General features: G+C 39.9%; 1 protein-coding gene across 21 annotated transcripts in view; it reads left to right on the forward strand.

The window, feature by feature from the left end:
• SULF1 (sulfatase 1) overlaps positions 1 to 26,490 on the forward strand; it is a 188,024-nt gene that overhangs the window by 146,388 nt on the left and 15,146 nt on the right. For all 21 annotated transcript variants that reach the window (XM_074552222.1, XM_074552199.1, XM_074552132.1 and 18 more), the window contains 7 exons: positions 4,527 to 4,677; positions 5,692 to 5,867; positions 6,417 to 6,545; positions 6,810 to 6,866; positions 7,840 to 7,969; positions 22,056 to 22,272; positions 25,427 to 25,664. In XM_074552222.1, the coding sequence (XP_074408323.1) occupies positions 4,527 to 4,677; positions 5,692 to 5,867; positions 6,417 to 6,545; positions 6,810 to 6,866; positions 7,840 to 7,969; positions 22,056 to 22,272; positions 25,427 to 25,664 (1,098 nt within the window). The remainder of the gene's footprint in view (positions 1 to 4,526; positions 4,678 to 5,691; positions 5,868 to 6,416; positions 6,546 to 6,809; positions 6,867 to 7,839; positions 7,970 to 22,055; positions 22,273 to 25,426; positions 25,665 to 26,490) is intronic.

Here is a 26,490-nt window from a genome sequence, read left to right on the forward strand (position 1 = left end):
TTTGCCCAAAACCTAGGTTTCCTGCTTTCCAAGAACAGTGTCTAAACCTGGAAGTCTACTTTCCCTGGAAACAAAGAATTTGCTTCCTTTGTTTATTTTCACTTGAAGAAACATGACCACTTATGCCATGTTTGCTAATCATATTTCAAAGAATAATAGAAGTGCTAATTCTGTACAGAAACTATTAATTTTTCTCAATCAGTTTTACCAAAGGTACTACTTTAAAATGTTGTTGACTTTTATTTTTATGAAATGAAAATGTTCTTTTGGTATCTGGTATGTACTGTATTATTTTCACTAACTGGAGGACTCACAATCCAAACAGAAGATTAGCCAAACCCTTTTGGACCAAACCCCCTGAGAACTTTATGGAATTATTCAAACCTAACATTTTTAGGCAGTATTTTTGTGAACATAATTTCTTTTGTTGAATAGAAACAGAAGGGAATTATGAGGTTGTAAATAGGGGCAAACACAGATTTTTACTATGAGCAATTGAACAAATATTTGGAAACATATTTGTTTCTCTCCACATTATCCCATCTGTTAGAGATGTATATATTTAGATTAATTTTTTAGAAAGCAAATGTTAAGTTAAAGTTGTACTAAATTCTTGAAGCTCTTAAGACATTCTGTACTCTCCCAATCCTTTCTTAACTATAAAATATCTTTTTGTAGTAATGCACAATGGCTGTATTCCATTTATTTCATTGAATATGACAATTCAGTTCAATTACTAGTAGAAGCTAGTGAAATTTGGTTTTGAATTATTTGTTTGGAGACCCCATTTTAATAGATTCTCAAGTACAAGCATCCATTTTTTGGATTGTTGGTTATTTTTATTGTTTCTCGCCTAAACTAAAGTTATTGTGGTACCTTAAAAGCCAAATAAGATGCATTCTTAATTTAGAAGTTCAAATTTAAATGTATGAATATAGTAAATGTGTTGTCAGAGAGAGTTACTGATGCCTTTTGATTACATGCAGTGACTGCTAATATTGCTCCTTTTCTCTCAACATAAGTATCTACTTGAACTGATGGTTATAGACAAATTATAGATTTTGTGGATAATATTTTTTTTTAAACGCATTAATGCTTATGAATTTTTATTCCTTCCATAGTCTATAGATCTCTTGATTATCACTGCAAATTTCTCTGCAAACTTATTCACATAGGTGACTGATCACTAAATCTTAGGGTGAAATGTTCTCATTATGAAAAATTTTTTTATGGAAAAGTGCCTATGCTCAGCATTTGTTATTGCTACATAAAAGTTGGAATTTTTTGTGAATTTAACTGAGGGTATCAATTCAAAATTTTAAGGATCTAATGTCTTCCAGTGCCAGAACAGATCCTTTAGGGAGTGCCAAGTGGTCTCTGTGTATTAAGTTCCTCACAGTATGTGTTGGACAAATAAAAGCGAGCAACAGACCAATCTAGATTTGCCCATTCTACAAGAATGACAAGTACAACGATAGCAACCTGCCAGATTCAGAGGCCATGGATAATCTGAAAATAATGGGGTACCAGGCACAAGATGGACTCCACAACTGAGAGGAGGCCATGGAAGGCATGGCACACATCTTCAATTTCAATATTCCAGTGCAAAGAGGAATCAAGGAAATGCAGATGTCAGTGATACTTTATAGCAGTACTTGTCAATACTGACAAGTATTGACAAAATTGGAGGAATGGAAGCAGTGACATACCATGCCATAATGACTTTCAAGGACTTATAACAGCTGAACATTTAACTGATATCTCCAGATGCTTCAAGAAAAAATGTTACCATAAAAAATTATCACTGATCATGAAGAGCTCTGTCTACATGGAAAAGTTTTCAAAAGTCACCAGTATTCTCCCTAAGATTTGTGTCTGCATTGTTTGGTTGTTGATGGTTACATTTATACCAAAAAAAAAGCTAGATAAATTTGAGGGCAATGTCAGATCTTGTGTCTGGTAACCAGTGCCATTCTGGTGGATTTCTGAAAGGCCTAGCAAACAGGGGTACACAGGGAAGGTGTACAAGGTACAGGGTTTTGGAATTCCTTTCTGTCTCTTCTTTAGTACTCTTTCCCCAACATTATGGACCCCTGTTTCACATTTATCCATCAGCCAGTGACACTGGATATTTCACAGAAGGTTCCTGTTCCTTGAATTGCCTGGGAGGAAAATTCTACTCTCTCTCTGCCTGCTGCATTCTCACCCAGAAAATTCAAAATGCATTTGGAAAGTGTCTGTGAAAGGTTTTAACTGCCCTGCTAAACCCTTGAGTGCTGCTTTTTAAAACTATCCATTATGTGGAGGAGGCTGCTCACAATAGCCTGGGAACACAAAACCTGAGCCTGCTTCAGCAGCTGGCTCTCCTTCCTGGCACAGCAGCAGGCTGTCACCGCGCTGCTCTCAGCCACCTCATCCCTCTGGGCCTGGGGCACTCAGGACCCCAGTGGAAAAAAACCAGCGTTTTACTAGGAGATGCTGATTAATCAAAAATGAACTCTTTCATGGGAAAACATCTTGTCTGACAAACTTCCAAGGAAACAGAGAAAAATTTGCACTGAAAGTATCCTTCTTGTCTGTCGGATAACTGATAAATGGTAGGTGACAGAATTCCTAAGGCTTGCTTCTTCAAGGGTCTCCCTCTGCTAGGACTGCTGGCTAGCCAGCAACACAGAGGGCTGTGCTCCTGACATCTTATTAATATTATGACAGTGTTCATTTTAAAAATTAGACTTCAACCATGAGAAATTATAAAAACTATGACTTTTCAACACGAAATAAAAATTTTTCAACAGAAAAGGAATTCTAGTTTATGCTTGTCTTTGCTCAGTAGGGAGCTAACCTTTTCATATTTCTTAATCTCTGTCCAAGTCCCATGATACTGTTACATCACTTCTCTTTTCCCTTGAGACTAATGATTAAGTAGGTTAGTCAAAACTTGCTGTGTGTACTAAAGGCATACTTCTCAAATTCGACCTAACTTCTCAAATAATGCTCTCCAGCTAGAACGTGGACTCCACAAATTTATTGAAGTTGACTATCAGTTTACTGTGATATCTTTTCAGCTGATTTTTGTCCTCAGAATATGTAGTTAAAGGTTATACATATGATATCTGATATAAAAATAAACTGCTTCCACCAACTGGGATCACATACAACCATGTAAAGAAAAATGAAATGTATCTGAAGGACTGGTCTATGACTCTAAGTTATACAGTATTCTGATATTGTTCATTTTAAGAAAAGACAACTACACATACATATTTTAGTGGGAAAAATGTACCTTTTGTTAACACACATGTTATAATTTTCAGTACCTAAACAGCAAATTAATATTGAATTTCATTTTTCTTGTAAACTGAAAAGAGAATAAAAAGAATCAAATTAATCTAATCACCCAACAGTATTTTTTTCACTTTATGTTTAATTTTCAAATGGAATGCTGCTGTTCATGTATCATGTATTGCAGTGTACTAGAAACAGGGGAGAAATAAAACCCGAAGAACTTAATGAAAATGACAATGCCTAGATTCCTTCTTTCTAGAGAAGGGAACTGCTCATATGTAGGTGAAACCATTATGGGAAATGAATATTGCTTGTTTTCTCTTCACCTTGTAGTTGTCATGTATGCTAGGCATAAAAACAAGAATGATGGAGAGCTTTTGTAACATGTTTCTCTGTTGAGAAAATTTACTTGACACATTTTTTTGCCACACATTTTCTCCCAAGGTGGTATCTCTGGGAAAATATTCTTGTTTCTTATAGGATATCTTTCAAAAATACACTGGCTGTGGATAGAACACCACTCCTAAATATTTCTTTTGATGTTTGTGCAAACTCCTAAAGCATCATTCTTTGCTTTAGATAGGACTCTGTGCCATACTTTTTCTTAGTGCTAATATCAACAGCGGTGTTAGGTCAGTTTTGCTGTCATGATTAATTTTATGCTTGTAATGCACTGTGCTTTGCACTCACATTGAAAATAACACTTCAACAGCATTTAGTGTAGAACTAACTGTGACACTGGTGGTGTTCTTTATGCTGACTACTAAATTTATTTACCCCACTGCAAAATACCTTTCTTTGATTTTTATTTAAAGATAATTTCTCTACTGAAGTACCAGGGCAATATACCTTAATATTAACTAAGCAGTCCTTTTTCATCTCTAACTTCCTTAATTTTTCTTACCTGTACAGGATGCACCATTCAGATAAACCTTTTTAATAATTACAGGTTTGTTTGAGAAATAGATTTTGGCAAATCCCCAATATTAATGTGGAACTTGTAGTAATCTTTGAGTCTGAGAGAAAGCTTGGAAAGCATGTGGTTAAAATATTTTGAGGAGGTGATACATGACCCAATGAATCTGGAAAGCCACTGAAGTGATGTTTGTTGATATTTGTCAGATACCACATGGAATTTGTGATTTAACTGTTTGTTGGCTCTTTCTGTGTTGGAGGAGTTCCCACCTCCCTCTGATGCCCGTCACACTGCACAACTTTTGAGATCTGTTCTTTTCCTCCAGCACTCCCAGCTATAACTATGCACCAAACATGGATAAGCACTGGATTATGCAGTACACAGGGCCCATGCTGCCAATCCACATGGAGTTTACCAACGTCCTGCAGCGCAAAAGACTTCAGACCCTGATGTCAGTTGACGACTCTATGGAAAGAGTGAGTGCAAGAAACTGCTGTTACAGCAGTTGACAATCTTGTTAGTCGGTAACAAAATTTAATTAATTCATTCTTTCTTTACCTTCACCAACCACATTCTGGGGAAAGTCATTGTACTATGAGGAATTACTCCACTTTTTCCCAGTGGAATTGAATTCTGGTTCTCTGCAACATGAGGCCAAGCTCCTGGCTTTCTTCTTTCAATTGCTGGGTCAAAAAAACAGTGGGCTTTTTTAAAGGGAAAAGTCACTGTGCCTAGTATAAAGCCTGGTATTAACAGAAGATGCATCACCTGTGTGTACACATGGATAGACACAGGTGCACACATGACAACTTCTATTCATTTCACACACTCCATTCACAGCTTATCCTTCAGCTGAAATCTGGGAACTGGCAAATCACAGCAACTCAGGTGTCAGTCTACAAGTGTTTGGAGAAGTTAGGCAATGCAGTGCACTGCTAATTATAGGTAACATGATACATGAACTATTAGGTTTACTTTGTATGACTTTTTGTTCCAAAATCAAGCACCATGACCAAAGATCTTCCCCTAGAGAGATTTCTTTAAACTTTAATAAAAATTTACAGCTTTTTCCCAAGCCCACAACTGTAAGGAATGGGAAAGTTGTAGACTAGCACAGTAAATCAAATCTTAGTACCTTTTCCCCTAAAGTTGCAGCAGACTTTTTTCACAAGCTGTGTGTGAGTACACAATGAATTTTTGACATACTAAGGCAACTACCCCATCATTACCGTATTTTCTCTATTCTAATTTTCTGGAGCTGTTTAATTGTCCCCTCTGTCAAGTGTGAAATTGAACTGGTAGGTCGATTTTTCACAGCACAGTAAAGGCAAGATGTGCAAATGCCAGACCCCAGAATCTGTGTCAGCTATGTCATTGATGCCCTGTTTGGTCCTGTGTATATAAGGGTTATAAATGATGGTTATACACGACTCTGCACAAAACGTGTTTTGCTACACTTAACTCGGAGTTCTTTCTGTGCTGGGTTGCAGTTACACCAAATGCTTGCAGAGATGGGAGAACTGGAGAATACCTACATTATTTACACTGCTGACCATGGATACCATATTGGGCAGTTCGGACTGGTCAAGGGGAAGTCAATGCCGTATGACTTTGATATTCGAGTTCCTTTCTTTATTCGTGGTCCAAGTGTGGAGCCAGGATCAGTGTACGTTCCCTTATGTCTCTAGCACAGCTGTTGAGCCTAATGTAAAATGTTTCTGAGAACATGTAATTATCACTTTGTCTAGTTTCATTTCATGAAGGATGCCCTATTATTGCAGAGCAATGAGTCTCATAAACAGGCAGTTTTTTCACTTTGCATATTATGAATAAGTTATAATGCAGATGAGAAAACTGTAATGCATAGTCCTGTAGGGTTGGACTTGGGTTTTGCTTTTAAAAACTATGTTCTCATCTTTACTGCTCACTCTGTCTTTTAGCATCATGCCCTCATTGTCATTGAGATAAGAGCAGTGTTGCTGCTGCGCCTCCTTGTTTAATCGTGCTTAACTTTTTCTTTGTGATGTCAGTCTGCAGTACTGGCCTATCGTTCTGTGCTGTAGACTTCAAAGGGGGTTTTCTAAACTTAGCACTTCTGTAGAGCTTTACATCTTCAAAGCCCTGATAAGCATTAATTATCATTCTATTTCCAAGAGAATGTGAAGACTTACACATTGACCACATGGCAACTATGACCTTTCCTGTTGATTTGCAGTGTGCCTCAGATAGTTCTGAATATTGATCTCGCTCCAACAATTCTGGATATAGCAGGCCTTGACACACCTCCAGATATGGATGGCAAATCTGTCCTAAAGCTTCTGGACTTGGAGAGACCAGGAAACAGGTGGGTCCCAGGATCCTTTTTTAGCCAGTTCAGAAGCAAACACCTAAGTAAATCAACAGCTGAGTGGAAAAACAGATTCTGTGAAAATGAGTTGTGTCATGGCAACGACCACAGCTTTCCCATTTCAAGAGTCTCTTAAGTAGTAGATCTATAAATTTGTGTGTATATATAAGTGGGGAGTTGTTTTTTTCAAAAATAATTTGTTAACACTTACACAGTGGTGTGCTTCAGTGCCAGCAGTAAATGTCATTATTTTACTTTCAGGTTTCGAACAAACAAGAAGACCAAAATTTGGCGTGACACATTTCTAGTGGAAAGAGGGTAATTATTAGGGGTGAGAGAGTTTTGGGAGAGCCTGCCTGCTGGGAGTACTCCTTGTACATGCTTTACTTTCTGCTTCCTCCTCTTCCTTTTTATGGTCAGAGAAGCAGTAAATTTTGCAAGCCAACTGACAGGCATGACTTTTTTCCTATTTTCCCACCACTGCCTTTGCAATCTCCTGTGCTTCCAAATCCCTTTCTCTGAAGAAATTTGAAAGCATGCTTTTCTGGTGATTCTCCTAGCCTCTTTCCCTAACACTGTGCTTGTTCCCACTTTTGTCATTATCCAAATCATCTTCTTCCCAAATCTCAGTTTCAAACCCAGCTGTGTAGAATCCTCTTATCATCTAAGTTTGTATTTTCCATAATGTATTAGAAGCATTCTTCATTTTTGTTCTAGCTAAGACTTATGTGTAATTGAGATTCATTACTATAACTGCTCCTCTCTTTGATGAAAACTCCTTATACCTTCTTACCTTGCCAGTTGATGCTGTGAAAATTTTCTCTGGGTAAAAACTTTGCTGCAATTTTGTTTTGGTACTTTATGACTTTACAGATTATGAAAACCTTGTCTGATGTATTACAAAGCAGTGCATGAAAGACACATCGTAATATGTAAGATACAGCCGAGCTTGTGCTCAGTATGAAAGTCCTGTTGTGTCTTCAGCTGTGTTTGCCAGCCAAGAAAGTATTGCTTCAAAGAGTTTTGCATTTTGTAAAAACCTACATTTATGTATGAATGGTGCTGAACTGTACCAGTTAGACATATTTTAGCAGCACTTATTTATCTTCTGGCAATTTTCAGCCAGTCACCTGAGGCTTTTTTTCAGTATGTGACCTACATCGAAAGTCAGTAACAGAAATGTGGGGATTTTTTCCCTAAGACATAAACCTTCAAGTAGCTTCACTGTTCAAGTTAAATTCTTCCTTAGGGAACAGTGTACCTAAAACACTCCACTTTATTTTTTTTTAAGCAAATTTCTACGCAAGAAGGAGGAACCCAACAAAAACACTCAGCAGTCTAATCAACTACCAAAATATGAGAGAGTAAAAGAATTATGCCAACAAGCAAGATACCAGACAGCCTGTGAACAACCAGGACAGGTAAGCCACAAGTAACTGCAGTTTTCTAGGTGTCACAGGGAAATACACATTTTACACTATGGGTCAAAAGAATTTGAAGAATATGGCTTTTGGAAGGTAACTAAAAGATCACTGTTGTTAATATCTTCAGAGCAAAAGAAAACCAGACAAAATTTCTCTAAGCAGTGGTCAAATTCAAGGTGTTGAAGACCTGGTCCTACATTTGTTGTCCTAGTATGGAGCTCATAGTAAAACTCCCATTGCCAAACATAACGTGAAATGACTACTTTTTCTTTGATCATGTGCATTGATAAATATGCAAGATAGTTTGGTAATAATAGTTAAAAAGGGAGAGAATCTTTCTAAGCTGTGAAAGCTTGGACTCACTGGGCTAGTTCAGAACTACCAAACAAGCTGGTTAGTCCTAAGGTTACAAATTAATTCATTTGCTGGGATGAACAACTGAACAGCATGCTTAGTAATCACCATCTTTTAGTATTTATTGAAACACTTAAAACAGAAGGGTCTCCTTGCCCAGAAACACTCCCTATTTCAGGTCACTGTACGGATTCAGGCATACCCATACCGAAACATTATGTTTTCTTCTTGCAGCTTTAGTGATTTCAGTATAACATCTGACTCTGATACAAAGGTCTAATTGCATGCTCATAAAACCAGAAATTACTGCACCCTTGACTACTATGCTTACACCTGCATTTCTACAGTGCACGCACAGGAAGAGAGCTAAATTAAGTGATTCTGACTCCAAATTCTCTTCAATCCATCCTGAATTAATGCAATACCTATGGTAACATACGAAGATGGATTTACTGGGGAGATGTGCATCCTTCTCATTGACGCCACCTCCAGCCACGCTGGGGCACACGCTGGGGGCCCCAGGCAGTGCCTGCCTTGCCGTCCCTGCAGTCCATCCCCGTCCGCGCACACCTCCCCGCAGAAGTGTGAGGTGATTTCTCCCAGGCAGGCGCTGTGCTTTCCCTCAGATGTTTGCTCGGAGCGCTGCCGGCAGCCGAGGGCCTGGCTGAGCTCGGGGCCGGCTCTGCGGAGCGGAGCGAGGGCACAAAGGCCGCTCTGTGCCGGGCCGGGCCCGCTCGCTCCGCGCCACCCAGGGCGCCTGGCTCCGGGCAGGCCGCGCTCGGCCCGAGAGCCCGCCTGGGGAAAGGCTCCGGCCCTGCCCTGCCCCTTCGCCTCCTGTGGAGTGTAGGGTTACAGCAATTCTCGGGTAATCACAGATTGCACTGGATTAATGTTTCGGCTGTCACATCCTCCGCCGGGTCCTCTGTCACGGCTCTTACCTCACACATGCTCCTTAAATGCTGCCACTTTTGAAGGGATATACACAATATCGCAGTCTCACCCAGGGGTAAAGTTTTCAGGAGTTCAAGCACTGCTGTTGTAAACAGAGATTAAATTTGAAAATCTGAATGCTTTATAAAAACTAAAGGAGATCAGTGAAGTAATTTAGACTGTTAGACACTAAGATGCTAAATTTTAAGTAACAAAATATTTTCTTTGCAATTATTTCTTACATTTTTGCCTCTTATGCCAAAATCCAGGTTTGGAATAACTACTTTTCCGCATATGAATAGAAAAGGTTAAGTGTCCTGACTAGACATCACACCTGAAGCAGTAGGAAAACCTGCTCACAGGCCTGTCCTCAGCCCAGGGCAGTAGATCCTATTGGTGAATCCTACATTGGTGAATCCCGTATTGGTGAATCCAGTTTGATCAAAGGGTGAAGGAAGAATGGCAGCAAGGAGGCTACAAGAGCAATATTGTTTGTAGTGGGTCTCCCACCTACAAACTCTCATCAAGGTCTTTTCAATGCTGAAGGTGCATTGGCTGCACGGAGCCCAGCAGCCATCCCTCACAGCTGGATGAAAGACGGGGCTGAGCTGACATTCTTGAGAACAATTTTTAGACACAGCATTGGTTTGTACACATTGTTTTCTTTAAAAAATAGACTAAGGCTGTCCCTGATAATTCCAACATCCTGAAGGCTTCCGGCAGGAGTGCTGAAGTTAAATATTCCTATGGAAAACTTCTGTTGGGCAGAGCGTCGTGAGGTGTGGAGCATCCTCTGGGCTCATTCAGCCCGAGGGGCACAGACCCACTCCTCCCACTCCATCTGCCCTCATGCAGTCCTGGGAAACAAGGCCAGTTTCTCTCTCAAGGACAGACTACCTGTGGTGCTCACAGGAAAGTAAGCATACAATAGGTAAAGTGTGAATTTATAGACCAGCACTGGACTAATATGAACTTCAGTGAGGCATTGCAATGTGAAATAAGAACCTGCAGGATTTTTTTCTGGGTAGAGAAGTTCTTCAAATGAAAAAAGTTAGTAGTTAATAAATGTACCTTAGTCATGTGTTCCAGTGTGCATTTCTGAGCCATCAGAGTTTAATACGAGGTTCCTGCAGCAGATTTGCTGTAGTCATTTTGCACTTCTTAGAAAAGAGAAAGTATTGGTGTACATGAATTAACTTTGTTTTATCTTTTGAGATTTGTTGATTTCAATTACATAGGTGCATATATAGAAATAAAATCTTCATTTAAATTATGGTCGTTTATAATACTTCCCTACATTTACTCTAATCAGTTACAGTTAACATCAGTTAAATTAAAATTACATTCACAGAATGAGTGATTGCTGACATTCTAAAATAGTGAAATTACTGGTCTGTGGGAAGCTGTTGCTAAATGTCTGAAACTAAGAATAAGCATTTGGGGAATTAATACACCACTAAAAGCTTGTTCTTTATTTAAATTTACTCTAGTCAATACTCCGTTTATTTGAAAAGGAGAACACAAGGAAGCTGAAAAAGAAAAAAAAGATTTTTCCTGTATTAAAATGAGGTGTGATCCTGAGATCTGCTAGTTCCAAAATCTCCAAGGCTGAGGTATTCAGGATAGTACTTGCTTCAGCTTGTTTTCTCTTTAAAAGAAAGGAAAATATAGGAATCTAGCATAATAATTTTTTAATCAAAAGTTTCAAAATTCTTTTTTTTATGCCCAATGTGTATCTGAAAATAGATAGACTTAAAAAAAGGGGGGGGGGTTGAAGAGAAAATACTAAACATCTGTAAAACATAAATATAAAATACTTTCACTGTTAGTTTTTAATGTATTTAAATTTTCCAGCACCACTGACATGGCATCACTTCCATTGTAGATCACATTGTAGATCACTGTCCCCTTGCTGTATTTGCATAATCCCCTTTATGGGAGGACAGTTTCCAAGCGCTCACCCACCTCCTTGGGAACATCTCAGAAGTGAGATGTGCATGGGATCTGTTCACTCCTGACTTGTTTCCAGCAGTCACTGACGTGGGTCAGCAGTGAGCCCATGCCAAGGAGAGGAGCTCCTGCTGAGCTGCATTAGCAGGAACACTGCTAACAGGTCGTGGGAAGTGAGCACTCGCCTCTCCCTGGTGCCTGTGGGCTGCACCTGGAATGCTGCATCCGGGCTGGGATCTCCGGCAGCAGCGGGACTTTGGTGCGCTGGAGCAAGTCCAGGGGAGGACCCCAGAGATGGGGTGGAGGTACTGAGAAGGGGCAGAAGTTTGTTTGGCCAGGGGAAGAGAAGGCAAAGGAAGAAGCTAATTGTTTCCTTTGATTAACCAATGGCTAATTAGAGAGAAGACAGACCCAGGTATGTCTTGGAGGTGCACAGCAAAATGGCTATCAGTCAGAGACAAGTTGCATCAAGGGAAAGTGTAAAGAGCTGCATGGAAAAAAGTGTTACCATAAATATGATTAAGAACTGGAGCCCAAAGAGGCTGTGGAAAGTCCACTCCAGGATACATCCAAACCTAATAATGTTGTTGCTTTGAGGAGGAGGATGAACTAAATGATCTCCAGATGTTCCTTCAGTGCATGCTCTTAATATTTACTTGCTTAGTACCTAGCCTTGAGGATTTCATGTTTTCTTCTTCCTCCTCAACTTCATAACTTGGGAAGTGCTGTTTATGAACTTGTGAGTTATGGGTCACCTGCTCATGTCGTATTTTGGTATGGACCAGATTTCAGCCCCTGCCCTGCCCCAGCTGTTGACGTGTGCTCACCCAAAGCACAGACAGTCCTGTCACATCAGCCAGATTCACTCCCCTGGAAAAGGGAGCAGGAGCTGGTGGGCTCCCTGCTCAGCTTGGGGCTTGGAGAGGGGTAGACATTTCCTTTGTGTTCCCTCCACATCTCCAATGAGAGAATGCTCAAGAAATTGTGATGGGAACAGGAGGTTTCGTTCATAGTTCATATGCCAAATTTGTCACCAGTTTACATGGTGTAACTTACTGAGGTCACCTGATTGAGCCCAGTTGGTTTAGCAGTGGATGCTGATGGGTTTTAACACTTAAATGGTTTGCAGGGTATTTTAATATTTCATTGATATATATTTACCTTCTCAGTAATAAGCTACACCATACAGAAATATTGATTCATCTACAGTGCTCATCTGCAGCACTCATCTGCAGCATAACTCTGCTTTTGTTTTAATATGGGAAACACTTGGTGTCAGCTTGTAATAAAGCTTTGTTAATTTTCCAACAGAGCAGAAAAAATAACATGTGAACAAATGTTTCTCTGGATTAATACAACCTTATCATGACACAAATCTCTTCTCAGCTTTCCACTGGAATGACCTGAGACAAGAATATATGTTAGTTCAGGAGGTTTAGAGGCAAGCTGCTCTTAAATCCTCCAGCAGGTTATTTTTCTTGAACTCATTCCATCTTCTCACTCATGAAATTCTTCTGGATACTTAGCAAATATCAAATAAAACCATGTTAACTGTGTTTTCATTTATACTTTTTCTTTCTCTCTTCCCTTACCTAAACGTGTAATTAAGGAGTTGAGTTAATTCATAAGTATTTATTCTTTTTCTCTCTGGTCTGAGTCATAGGAATTTTCCTAAGGCATAATTTTGACTTCTGGGACCTAACACTCTTTCCCAGATCACAGTTACCTTATGAGGTCTGGTGACTGATAGGCTGGATGTCTCCAGTGTACTGCTCAACCCATTATTTATAATCAGTATCAAATCCATAGCCAAATATGCATTTTCATCCTCTTAGAAAAATTACACAAACCACAATCTTTTTTTAAAATTTTCCCAATAGAATAAAAAAAAAAAAAGAACCACCCTCTCACAATGAGGACTATGAAGCACTGGGTTTAATATTTCAGCTCTTAGATTGGATGACTCAGCAGCGAAACCCAGACATGGGTCTGTTTATTTTATGGGCATACATCTCCTACCATCTGCTCGACACTACCTGCCAGTTTGTGAACAGCAAAGGTCTGAAACTTGTAAAGATCCATGGCCTTCTGCCAGCTCCAGTGAGCACTGACAGTGGGCAGAGCAGGAAAATGCATCGTGCTGCCCATGTTGGTACGGCACGCATGCACATGAGCTCACACTGTGCTGGACAGGTACAACGTTGTAGCTGCACCTTCCCTGTGCCCTCTTTTCATGTGCCTCAGCTTTAGAGATGCATAATACTGAGTTTCCTCCTGAGGAACTCCATCCCAAAACTACCCTGAGGAAATAATGTTTCATTTGGAGAAAATGCCTGAAGACTGTACAGTGAGATTTTTAGTTAGATTAGGTCTCAGTGTATTTTACCGTGATCTGAGGTTTTACGGGTAGTCACTGGAGACATGTTGCTGAATCCAAACATCAGCTTTGTGGTAAATGTGCAAGATTCTTCTGGCTCTGATCCAAAAAGCATGTTTTGTAGCCTGTGCTCCTATTTCTCACGTATTTTTTACCCTCTAAAAACCTAGCATAAGAATTTAATTGCATTATTGATATTCATATTTATCAAATTATCATATCAGCATTCAGTTGAAAGAATATCTATTTGCCATACTGAAAGAGCACTTGCCATCAATCAGCTCACAGATAATATTGTAAAGGAAATTAGAATGGGGCTTATTAGGTGTAGTCTGGTTTGGCTCGAGTATCTATGTTCTCATAAAATAAATATCACAGACCATACATTTGTATAGGTCAGCTTTATGACCAGCTGCAGAGTATGAATAAAAACACATACATTGGTAAGAGCTGGCCAGAAGTGTCAGATGGCTGGCCAGCCACTGACAGCCAGACCGTGAGCACCCACTAAAACCCAACTAAAATTATGCTGTGGCATATTAACATCACTCATGGATTCTCCAGATTCCAGAACAACCTCCTGACTTGCAGGAGTCAAAAAGCACTTGCTGATCAACCTGTTTTATCAGAGCATTGATTCAAAGCTGTCTCTTCTCACAGCTGACAGAAACTTGCCTGCTATTTAGTTGCTCAAGAATTCATAGGAATTGCCAGAAATTATGATACCTCTAGTTAAAATACCACTCTGTTTATGAGTTGAAACCAAATATGAAGATAAGTTCCTTTATCTGTAAAAATAATCTTTCTAGGCATGGAATTTCATATTTCAGCCTAAATAGTTCACATTTCAGCCTAAATATTTAAGTTTTTATCAAACAGAGAGCAGCTCTTCCCAGATTTGACAATCCTTTAAATTCAAGCAATTCTTAATTGGACGTATGAAATCTATTCTGGATAAAATCCAGAGATATTCCAGGAAGATTACTGGATTCACTGGTTTCATCTCTTTCAATGCACAACTGTGTTCAACATTTTCACTATCATCTTACTGGTGCTCTCTAACAGAAAGACCTTTATGGTAGAGTGGCACAGTTCTTAACAAAGCAAATTCTTTAAACCTCTATTAAAGTAACTCTCTGTACCAAAAATGTCTAGACAGAAAACACAGTTTATGGAAGAATTATTTTTAACACTTGCTGTAGTACTCCTTTGAGGTTATCTTTTTGCAGAGTTTCCATTCTAAAGTATCTAGTGAAATGGAATATAAGCTAAGTCCTCTGCAAGTTAAATGTGTATGACACAATAGTAACAGATTATTATTGGTATTACTATTTATAGCTAAAGGATTAAATTTATCCTTTTCATTAGCTCCTATTTGTTTGCACGTGATAGTGGAAGTTTATTGGATAACAACAGAAGTCTCTTGATGCTGAGCTGTAACTACAGGCAAGTTAATAGATTTGTAGAGAATGCTATGCAGGAGAAATATTTGCTGTCTTGACCTAGGTGCCTACATTTCTAGAGCTGACAGTGCAGTTCATGCATATTTTATAACTAGAGAACTGCTATAACTGTGACACTTAAAATCAATCTTGCCCATACAGCAAGAATGCAAAATTTTATAGTCTGTAAAATTCCTAGGCAATTTTCTCTTTCTTTCTTTTCATAAGCTTGTGATGTAGCTCAAAATTGCTAATTTTTATATAGCTATTTCTGTTATCTAGTGATTAATTCCTTCATTCCTTTTTTCCTCCAACTCCATCCCTGTGCCTTTATCTGAAAGTATTTCTAAAGCCTGTCATACATTTCTGCCCATCAGTTCTTGTAGGACAAACTTCTTCCCTATCTGTTGAACCACGATCGTTGCATTTTTTAGGAACACATCTCAGGGGCTAAGGCTGTATGTAAATAACTGCTTTTGAATATATTCATGTTGTCAGACTCTGGAGCATGATTCAACAGAAAGTGGTTCATTTACGAGAGAGTGGCACAAAACTTGGGATCTGCCATTACAGGCTGCATCTACTCAGCTCTAAAACGGAGGAGGAGATTTTTTTTCCCACAAAAATGCAGCAATTCCAAATTTCCTGAGTGAACCTGGCAAACCATCCCTGTTAAACAGCTGCACTCATGTGCAATGCTGAAGTACTGCTGAGATGAAACAACACAGATTAGTATTTCCAGGGGCATTCAGGAGCCTTGGTCAGCACCAGGGTTCAGTTCTGCTCTGTGAGGATGCACAGAGGACATGACCTTAACCAGCAGGCATTTCTCAGTATTCAGGTCCAGTTCAGCAGAAATGAACTGCTGCTGCTCTGTACTGTTTACCATAGACAACTAATTACAGGGAACTTTTCAATATGTTGTGTGACACAGCCTCTTCTAATGGCCCAGAGAAAGCAAAAGCAAGACAGCTCTGATTGCAGTAGCACAGCCCTGAGCCAGACTCCTTTTCCAGCATTATCACATCAAGTCCCCTGGCAGTCCCCCAGGTCTGGTTGCTGCTAATGAAGGAAAATGGTGCACACATATTCAGCCTGTGACGGTATTTCCATCTATAGTCTTTTCAAACTTGGAGAGTACTTTTTGAAACAGGAAAAAAGGGAAATGAGATCTTGAGGACATGTTTAAATTCATGAAGTCTTCATTTTTCAGGCCTTATCTTAACATTCCCTAGGCTGAGCAATAATACTCAAAGTCAGTCATACATTACAAAAATGAAAAAGCACCTGTAAAAATATTGCTGCTATGTTATATTTCTGGTTGCATGTTTTGCAGGGTTTCATAACTTTGTGATAAAATCTGACAAGGTATTTAACACTGACGTGTCTACTGCAAATACTAGGTGTTTACATTTCATAGAAACCTTTAGCTTGCCTACTGTTGGGACATTTTTCATGACTTGTCTAATTCATTTCCCCTCTATATAAGGGAGCAGCAACTGTCTCAAATGCATCACAGTCTATTAAGTCCACAAAGCTGATTGGAAGTCTTGCCTAAGTAGCTATTTACAGTGGAGCACATCACAATGATTCATTCTGAATATATACTTTTATGCCTTAATTATAAGCAGTAATGAAATAGACTTAATTTTAAGGCTGTGGCACAACTGATTAATACCAGGAAATTGAGACCCCAAGTAGTTATGAAGACAATTGGTGTTGTCTTCCTTACAAGTCATAACTGGAGCTGTGCCAGGTAGCAAGGCAAAGCAAAGCCACCAAGGACAAACCATCCCTTTTAACCAGTCCATGTCCTACCCTTTGTCTTTGAAATGCCATTATAAGGACAAACATCTATCCCCGGAAGAAAGTGCATCATGCTAGTGCCATTATCCAAGGAAAAGCTCCTGCTGCAGCACCGTTGCCTTGCTTGCCTCAACACTGAGGAACAGGCACAGGTATTTACATGTTTAAACTTCAGGTTTGGCAGAGATTAAAGCAGCACGACTTCTGAAGGATAGGGGATAGGATAGGATAGAATAGGGGATAGGATAGGATAGGATAGGATAGGATAGGATAGGATAGGATAGGATAGGATAGGATAGGATAGGATAGGATAGGATAGGATAGGATAGGATAGGATAGGACAGGATAGGACAGGATGGGGGATAGGACAGGATAGGGGATAGGATAGGATAGGATGGGATGGGATGGGATGGGATGGGATGGGATGGGATGGGATGGGATGGGATGGGATGGGATAGGATGATAGGATAGGATAGGATAGGATAGGATAGGACAGGACAGGACAGGACAGGATAGGATAGGATAGGGGATAGGATAGGGGATAGGGGATAGGGGATAGGGGATAGGGGATAGGGGATAGGATAGGATAGGATAGGATAGGATAGGATAGGATAGGATAGGATAGGATAGGATAGGATAGGATAGGATAGGATGGGATGGGATGGGATGGGATAGGAGATAGGATAGGATAGGATAGGATAGGATAGGATAGGATAGGATAGGATAGGATAGGATAGGACAGGATAGGAGATGGATAGGATAGGATAGGATAGGATAGGGGATAGGATAGGATAGGGGATAGGATAGGATAGGATAGGGGATAGGATAGGATAGGATAGGATAGGATAGGATAGGATAGGATAGGATAGGATAGGATAGGATAGGATAGGATGGGATGGGATAGGAGATAGGATAGGATAGGATAGGATAGGATAGGATAGGATAGGATAGGATAGGATAGGATAGGATAGGATAGGATAGGATAGGATAGGATAGGATAGGATAGGTGTAGTGGTTTAACCCCAGCCAGCAACTAAGCCCACACAGCCACTCACTCTCTCCCCCACCAGTGGGATCAAATGGAGAATTGGAAGAGCAAAAGCTGGAAAACTCGTGGGTTGAGATAAAGTTTGATATGGAAAGGAAAAGCAGTGTACACAAGCAAAACAAGAGGGAATTCATTCACTCCTTCCCAGGGACAGGCAGTTTTTCAGCTATCTCTGGGAGAGCAGAATTCCATGACATGTAACAATGACTTGGGAAGACAAAGGTCATGACTCCAAATGTTCCCTTCTGCCCTAACTTTATGTACTGAGTGTGATGTCCTACGGTCTGGAATATCCCTTTGGTCAGTTGGGGTTGCCTGTCCCAGCTGTGTCACTTCCCAGCCCCCCCAGCCACACCCAGGCTCTGCACCAGCGTGGCACCAGAAAAAGCAGAAAGGCCTTGGCTCTGTGTAAGCCCTGCTCAGCAATAAAAAACCACCTCTATATTATCAACCCTGTGTTCAGCACAGATACAAAACAGCCCCATACCAGCCACTGTGAAGAAAATTAACTCTACCTCAGCCTAAATCAGCACAATAGGATAGGACAGAACTATTTCTGTTGGAAGGGATCTACAACAATCATTGAGTCTGACTGCCTGGCCACTTCCATGGTGTGTCATTACAGTACTTTCCAAATGCCTTTTGAACACTGACAGGCTTGGGGCAACAACTCCATCTCCAGGAAGCCTGTACAGTGTTTGACCACTCTCCTGGTAAAGAAATGCATCCTAATGTGCAATCCAAACCTCCCCTGGCACAACTTTGAACCATTCCCACATGTCCTATCACTGAATCCACATCACCCTGCCGGCTTTCCCTCCTCAGAGAGCTGTGAAGAGAAATTACATTGCCCCTCAGGCTGTTTCTTTCAAACAAGACAAATCCAAAGTCCTTAGCTGCTCAGTCCTTTGACACTTTTATCTCCCCTAAGCTCCTTTGCAATTTGCTGACGGGGCAGGGAAGGCACTGGGAAGAGCTGGCAGCCAGCACACACAAACCCAGCCAAGGCTCCAAGTGCATATGCAGAACAAACCCTGCTTGGTTCAGGGTGGCTGTAAACTAGCAAAGCTCCTCCCAGTGGGCTGAGTTCCATCAGCTTTCAGGTGTGGGGTGTCAGGGCTCCACTGGTGTGGAAGCATTAAAGATCCTTTTTCACCTTTGCTTTCCTTCTGAACCTAAATTGAGGAGGAATGTGAACTGAAGGCAGGGAGCTGAGGTGAGAGGGAAATAGTGGCTGGAGGGTAGGTGATGAAATGAGATGAAAGAAGGAAAAGATGAGTCAATGACAAGGAAAAAGGCTGACACAGATGAAGTTTCACAACATGACTGAAACAATATAACAGCTTGTTGCAGCCAAATGTCAGGAGCTTGGTTTTTTTCTCTACTATTCGTTTAGAGTTTTAATTCTGAGTTAGTTCTCTTTTCTCCTACCAAGATGAAAATAAATCAGTGCAAGGGTCCCTAAATCAACAGGCAGCCAGAAGCAAGGTCTATCCTATATTCCTATGGCAACAGTGAATTGTTAGATTGTCTAAGGTGTCTTGTGAAATATCACTGTAAGAAAGAAGATAAACATGGGGAAAATAAGAAAACATATACAAATTAAAATTTTATTAAGCCATATTTAGCTTGTGTTAGCTAATGGGGTTATTTAATTGATGGAGAAATAGTGATCCAGAAACCAAAATTAATAGTCCTGACCTTCAAAGAATAGTTTGTTATTCAAACTGGGAAAGAAGGTAGAAAACAGGGGATATGGCAGTGCATTCAGCCAGAATCTTCCTTTATGTGCATTAATGCATTTTATAGATCTAAAGATGAGCAGAAGAACCATTATGATTTAACTGCATAAGGCACGCTCAGTGTCTGATTGTGCTGGCATGGGCAAGGATTCAGGAAAGTTAGACTGAAAATTCCATCTTAGAACTGCAAAGCATCTTTATAATGACACTCTTTTTAAAGTAAAATTTTAAAAAGGAAAATAAAAGAGGAAATGAATCACATTTAATCCCTGTTTTAAATAGGGAACTATTATTGGCTTGTACTAGACACAGAGCGTGTTGTTTCAGTGTTAGTCATAATACTGTTAAAAACGATCTAAAAGGTTATTGAAGCCACTCCTACAACCTCTTGCTATGATTAATGCAAAGAGACAAAGAGAATACTTATTCTACTTTAAAATGCTGCTTTTGAGACTCCTTAAAAGCCAGTGCCATATGTTTATAAATGTAACATGTACCCGATAAAGACAGGAAATATAGTGGTGCAGTCAACTCTTATCCTGTAACAATCATCTCTTGCTGCAGAAGGAAGAGAGCACATGCTATGGGAGAGTAAAATGAGCAAAGCTTTACAGCTCTTGGACACCTTTTCTTGTAGAAAGTTACATTGTCACTTATAGATGTACCTTTACACTGAAAGTCTGGGCACAAGTGTAATTTCTCTGCCAGTTATTGGACTTGTTCAAATTAAGGTGCTTTTACACATGGCTTACTGTTCTGAGATCAGAGTCCTGCCAATCCACAGGACGATCTCAGCATGGAATCTATCTTTAATTCAGCCCACATGTTAGGCCAGAGAGTGCACTCATGGTGCTGTGGTTCAGACTCACATCAGCTCATTCCTCGGGTTATCAGGCCAGAAAATCTACCTGAGGCTCAGTTTTCTTTCTCCATTCTTTAGTCAGCATGACAACATCCCCAAAACAGTCCAGAGCAGCCATTAGTTAATGGAGCTTACCGAAATGTTCATGCTCTGATATTAGTGTCCATTTCAAAAATTAGATTGGCAACTCCATTAGGACCAGCATTCATCTGTCTTGTTATTATTAATGAGGCAAGAGAAAGCTACTTATGCTATTCAGTCATGGGAACCAAAAAAAGGACACAGTACAGAGAAACTTTACTCAAACTGCAGCTAAAAGGTTCCAGTTACCAATAACATTACTGAGTTTGTTCTTTGCAGTATCCAGCCAAGCTTAGTGCTTTGTATGCAAACTCTGTTCATTGTGGCTTAAGATGAAAAAGTGAACAAAACTCACTGAGTAATAGTAATTTATGATTGCATTAAAATTATAAATAAACAGAGCTATTTCTAGTTCTACCTATTGTTATTCAGACTACTGCTGACAAAATCTTCACAGACTTCTTATTTTATGTAGTGTATTGTGAATGCCATGTATGGCAAGCTTTGGGTGTGGGCAAAGGAGCTCTGATCTCTTTTGTTTTTAAACAACATTTAGGTTTTTTAAAACAGTATGATGTGGAAAGGAAATTAAACTCCCAGTTGTTTTTTAATTTGAAATGTGAAGGTGATGGGATCCACTGGAAAAATCCACCTGGAATCTTCCATCTGGTTCAGTGATGTTGATAATTAAGTCAGACAGATATTGTGCAGACAAACTGAAAAAAAAAAACTGTTTCCTTTCATTCTCCCACACTTGCTCTGATATTCAGCACACACACAATGCTTTATACAGGTACTCCTTCCAGAGCTTTTCCTCCCAAGTCTCATACAAATCTCATGACTTATAACTCCAAAGGAGTTTATCCAAGATAATTTCTTTTTTACTGTCCCTAAGGTTCTTCCCCTTGCTGGCACCTGCTGACTGTAGGGAATGCTTTATGTATTTTTCTGTAGATTACATCCACAATTTGTTCTTTTCTTTCCAAAAGACTCTACAACTGAACCAGTTCTTCCTCATCCATGGATTGGGGATTGTTTTTATTTTTCCCTGAATCATGCTAGAAAAATCCATGTCAAAGAACAAAGTACTTTTTTTTTCAAAGAAGAAAAAGGGTGGGTGACAACTGCCTTGCTACTATTCCTTGACTCAGTAAATTAAGACTTTTAAGTTGCTCTTTTCAGGGATGTGTGTAGTATAGATACTCTTGATTTATATATATATATGTGTGGTTGGTTTTGTTGGGTTTTTTTTGTCTGGATTGTATATTTTATGCAGATTTGAGGTGATTTCATTCAAGCTTATGTTTTCCTAGCATGAAAAAGACATTGTGGAGAATGTGCCTGAATTTTTGCCCTAAAATATTTCCCTTCTCAGTTTGTTATTTAAGGGACTGCTTAAATTTAAAAATAAATTTACCTGTCTCCTTTTACTGAAAGCAACAAGAGTTTGGAAGGCTGCTGGGAAATCACCTTCACGTCTCTCTCTTGCAGAAGTGGCAGTGCACAGAGGATGCTTCTGGCAAACTCCGAATCCACAAGTGCAAGGTGTCGAGCGACATCCTGGCCATCAGGAAGAGAACGCGCAGCCTCCACTCCCGGGGCTATGGCGGCAAAGACAAGGACTGCCACTGTGGAGACACTGATTACCGGAACAGCAGGGCCCAGAGGAAAAATCAAAGACAGTTCCTGAGAAACCCTAATGTGCAAAGTAAGTGTTACTTGATCTCTTGGACTCTGAGGCAGAGAGCAGGGGGAAATGGCTAGCAGAGCATTTTCCTGCCAGTGTGCTCTTGCTTTCACCTTCGTGTCTCATGAAGATGTCCAGAACTGGTAGTCAGGTTCTGCATAACTGACTCTGTAATAAGTACCTGAAGTGGGCCTAGAACTGGAGAGGGAATTTACAAGGGCATTTAGTGATAGGACTAGGGGAAATCACTTTAAACTTGGACAGAGTAGGTTTGGGTTAAATATTAGGAAGAAAATCAGTACTGTGAGGGTTGTCCAAAGAGGGGGATGCCCCATTCCTGGATGTGTTCAAGGCCATGTTGAGCAACCTGTTCTAGCGGCAAGTGTTCCTTCCCACGGCAGGGGTGCTGGAACTGGGTATTCTTCTCCGTCCTTTCCAACGCAAACCATTCTGTGATTGTAACAGCAGCAAGAACAACGATATTTATCCCTCGGATCAGGGCGAGGAGCAGCCTTTATGCTGCGGCGCGGCGCTGGTGGCGGTGATGCTCTGGTGCCACCTCTCGCACGGCTCACACACGGCAGCCCCGCGGTGGTTCGGGCCGCTGCCTGCCGAGGTGGCCGCGGCAAGTGTTCTGTAGCATGGCTAAGGCTGAATTCACTCGCAAGTTGGTGATGCCCGGCACACATGTGCTCCCCGAGGCTGCTCTCGGACCCGAACTCTGCCCGGCTCTCCCTTCCCCTCTCCCTGCCCTGCGTAGAGGGATCCCCGCAGGGACACACAGCGAGATCACAGTGTCCTCTAGTGGAGCGGGGGCTGAAGCGACTGTACGAGCGGGTTTTAGGACTGTAGCACTTGGGTTTCTTTCTGCTAATGATTTCTACAAAAGAAGCCTATGTGAAGAGGCTGTTGTTTTAAATGGAGCACGCTTTTTCTTCTCTCTGCCCAGCAATGCGAGTGAATTTCTGTAGCTGAAGCAATAGCAGCAGATTTTAGAATTTGTTGAAGAGCAGGCTGTGTTCTGCTCTTCAACAGGAGAGTGCAAGACTGGGGAATAAAATAAAGATGGATCTTCAAAGCAAGATATTAGTGAAGTTGTACGAGAAACAAAAGTTAGAAGGTGCTGCACAGATGTCTATGAACTAAAAACATAATGTCAATATCATTCCAAATATTTCCTGATTTAAAGCCCCCCACACTGTGGATGTGAACAAGAATCCCTGGTATTCTTTGTACATTCAACCACAATATTGTCTGTCTTAAGTTGTCTCATTGTTTGGCCTAAATACTGTCCTGATCTAATTTCTTCCATTTGTTTAGTATGACCTGAGGAACCTCACAGTGTGTACTGGCAGAGCTCTGCTGAAAAGTGTACATGCCACAGGCTGCCAGGGTGATTCTCAAACTGGGGAATGTTCCCTCAAGGGATATTTTTGTGGGGAGATACCTTCTGTGTACCTTGGAAAGAGGTGCTGCCAAGTCACCAGCAAGGGCTGAAAGGGGATTGTGAGTGGAACAAGTTACTTGGAGAGAGAAAGTAGGGGAAGGATGGAAAACATCTGAAGGAGGCATCAGAAAAGTGGTTTTGTTATGCTTTAATTCTTTGCAATGTTCTTACATCTCTTCCTTTCTCTGCCTCCAAATCAGCCTTAACACTCCTCTGAGTAGAATGGAGAAAGACTCATAGTGATGAAATATTTTGAAGGGAATTACTAATTCAGGCTTGTCTTCAGATGACACATGCATGACATGCCTATATATTCCATCCTTTCAGCCACTTGTTTGCTAAGCAGTATGATCAGAGGCTGTCAAATGCAAGAAATTGTCCCATCCAACCCTATGAATCTTATACATGATTTTATTAAAGAGTCATTTGGTTACAGACCAGAAAGATGCTTTGAGGCTAGTTTTTCTGTTTATGAAGATGAATGTCCTCATTGCCTTGACTGAGACTTTTTTTCACCTGGCAGCAGGTGATTGCTGAAAATTTTTAGTACAGGGCGGTTTGAATGAAAAGTTCAATGAAGCTCACTATCTTCTCCTTGAAAAGATTCTTGCAGGAAAGAGTAAGCCTGTCTCTCAAAGACACTAACATAAAAACTTCACTAGAACTGATGCTGCCTACTAAAGGCAGTACTTTCTTACAGATGCTGTTTTCTGCTGGATAAATTATTGTTAGGTTACATGGGTGTGCTCAGCATAGATGCAACAAATGGAAATGCCCTACAATTGACTTTTTACAAGCTTAATTTTGTATGTGTAGAGCTCTGTGTGTGTGGCTTTGCAAGGCACCATTGCTAGACACAACACGCTTTGGTGTGATATTGACTGTCAGTTTTATCATCTTGGTTTGGGTCAAGTGCATTTAGCAAAAGAAGTAAAAAGTGTAAATAAGGTCTTTCAGACTGAGACTAAACAGAGGTTCTCTTGTACAGGAAATTAAAGACCTCTCAAAAGAGTTAATTGTCTCAGTTAATCTTACTCATATACACAGTAACTGAAAGAGTTGTGACCCTACTAAGCTTAGAGCTTTCAAGGGGTAAAAGTGGCATAATTAATCTCACTGTAGCTCTGCAATGCAGCAATTCTTTGGTGATCACATAATTACAGATGACATATATGTCAAAGTATATGTACATATATACATATAGATACATACAGATACTGATATCTGATGGATTCTTACCCTCTAAATTCTTACCTTTAAAAAAGAAAAGGTATTAATTTTCAAAATTAATTTTTTGCTCTAAAGTATGCATTAACATGTCACATGCCAATTTACAGATGGTGGCCTTGTTTCACAGTACTGAATGATTTCATTTTCTAAAGTGGCTGCTAATCCTGTGTTCTCTGTTTTTTTAGTGTCTCTTTCTGAATATCTCATTTCAGAGATACTGTTTTTTATTTGAAGACTTAGATGCTAACTGTAGCATAAGGTCAGACTAACATGAAATGCAAACCTCAGAGCAACCAAAATTTCATGCTACTCATGGAACCGTGGGGCACAATGTATCAAAAAAACATTAAATAAGTTTCTGTAAAGTCACAGAAAATATCAACTGGTTTTATTGAACTGCATTCTTCTCCTTGGAATATGTTTTGTGTTCATGACACAGATCATGTATGTACCTATGTATACATATATATTTGACTGTGAATGTTTCTTCTGGTTCAGAATACAAACCTCGATTTGTCCACACTCGCCAAACCCGGTCCTTGTCTGTGGAATTTGAAGGTGAGATATATGACATAAATCTGGAAGAAGAAGAGCTGCAGGTGTTGAAGACCAGAAGTATCACCAAGCGTCACAATGAGGAGGAAGGAGAGGAAACTGCTCGTGCTGCTCGTGACACAATGGTCGCTGATGGCGCTGATGCTTTGGGTCAGCCCAGCTCTGTCAGAGTGACACACAAGTATGATTGCTTCCTCTGTATGGTGTTTCTGTTTCTTAAAACCAAATCTTCATTTTCTAGCTCTACTCTTTCTCCCTCTGTACAATATTTAGAAACTTGAAACTGACATCATAGATTTTAGATACACCTGAGTTGTATCTTTTAGGAAGTGGAATAATTTATATTTAGTATGTGTATTTTAAATGGAGACCTCTGGTTTAGATTTTATTTCTAGGGAGGAGCAAACATCTCTGGAGGGAAATTCATCCCTTGTATCAAAATATGAATCTTGTGATGGATTAATCACCCTGTTAAGCTAATGCTTCTGCTGTTTATTATAAAGTTTAGACTACAGTTTATCATAGAGGCCTAAATCTGAGATTACTGAAGTCCCACTCTACATGGGGACTGATTAGATCAGCTACATCATGTTTCTTAAAGCTTAGTTGTTTGCAGACATTAGCACTAGCTAAGATACATTAGACCTGTTTATTCAAGATACACTAAATCTGAATGAAAAGGCAAAAATCTCAAAATAATTTTTCATTTCAAAAAGTTACTATGATTTCTTTCAAAATTCAGGAATATGTAGGCAAAAAAAAAAAACTTTGTTGAATCTCTTTTATTATATGTAAAATGTAAATAGAGTTTATGTCTTTTTTTTTTTTTTAGGAGAATACAAAGGTTAGTTTTGAATAGTAGAAATTATCCTTTCTTACACTGATAATTTCCAGCCATGGAATTATTAAAGCTTTAAATCATTTTACAGAAAAAATATGATTTCTCCATAAAGTGTTTTGACCTTTACAGAATAGCATTATTTCAGAATTCTTTGAGTGAAGAAAAA

Source organism: Zonotrichia albicollis, chromosome 1 (assembly GCF_047830755.1).
Source record: "Zonotrichia albicollis isolate bZonAlb1 chromosome 1, bZonAlb1.hap1, whole genome shotgun sequence".
NCBI classification, from domain to species: Eukaryota; Metazoa; Chordata; class Aves; order Passeriformes; family Passerellidae; genus Zonotrichia; species Zonotrichia albicollis.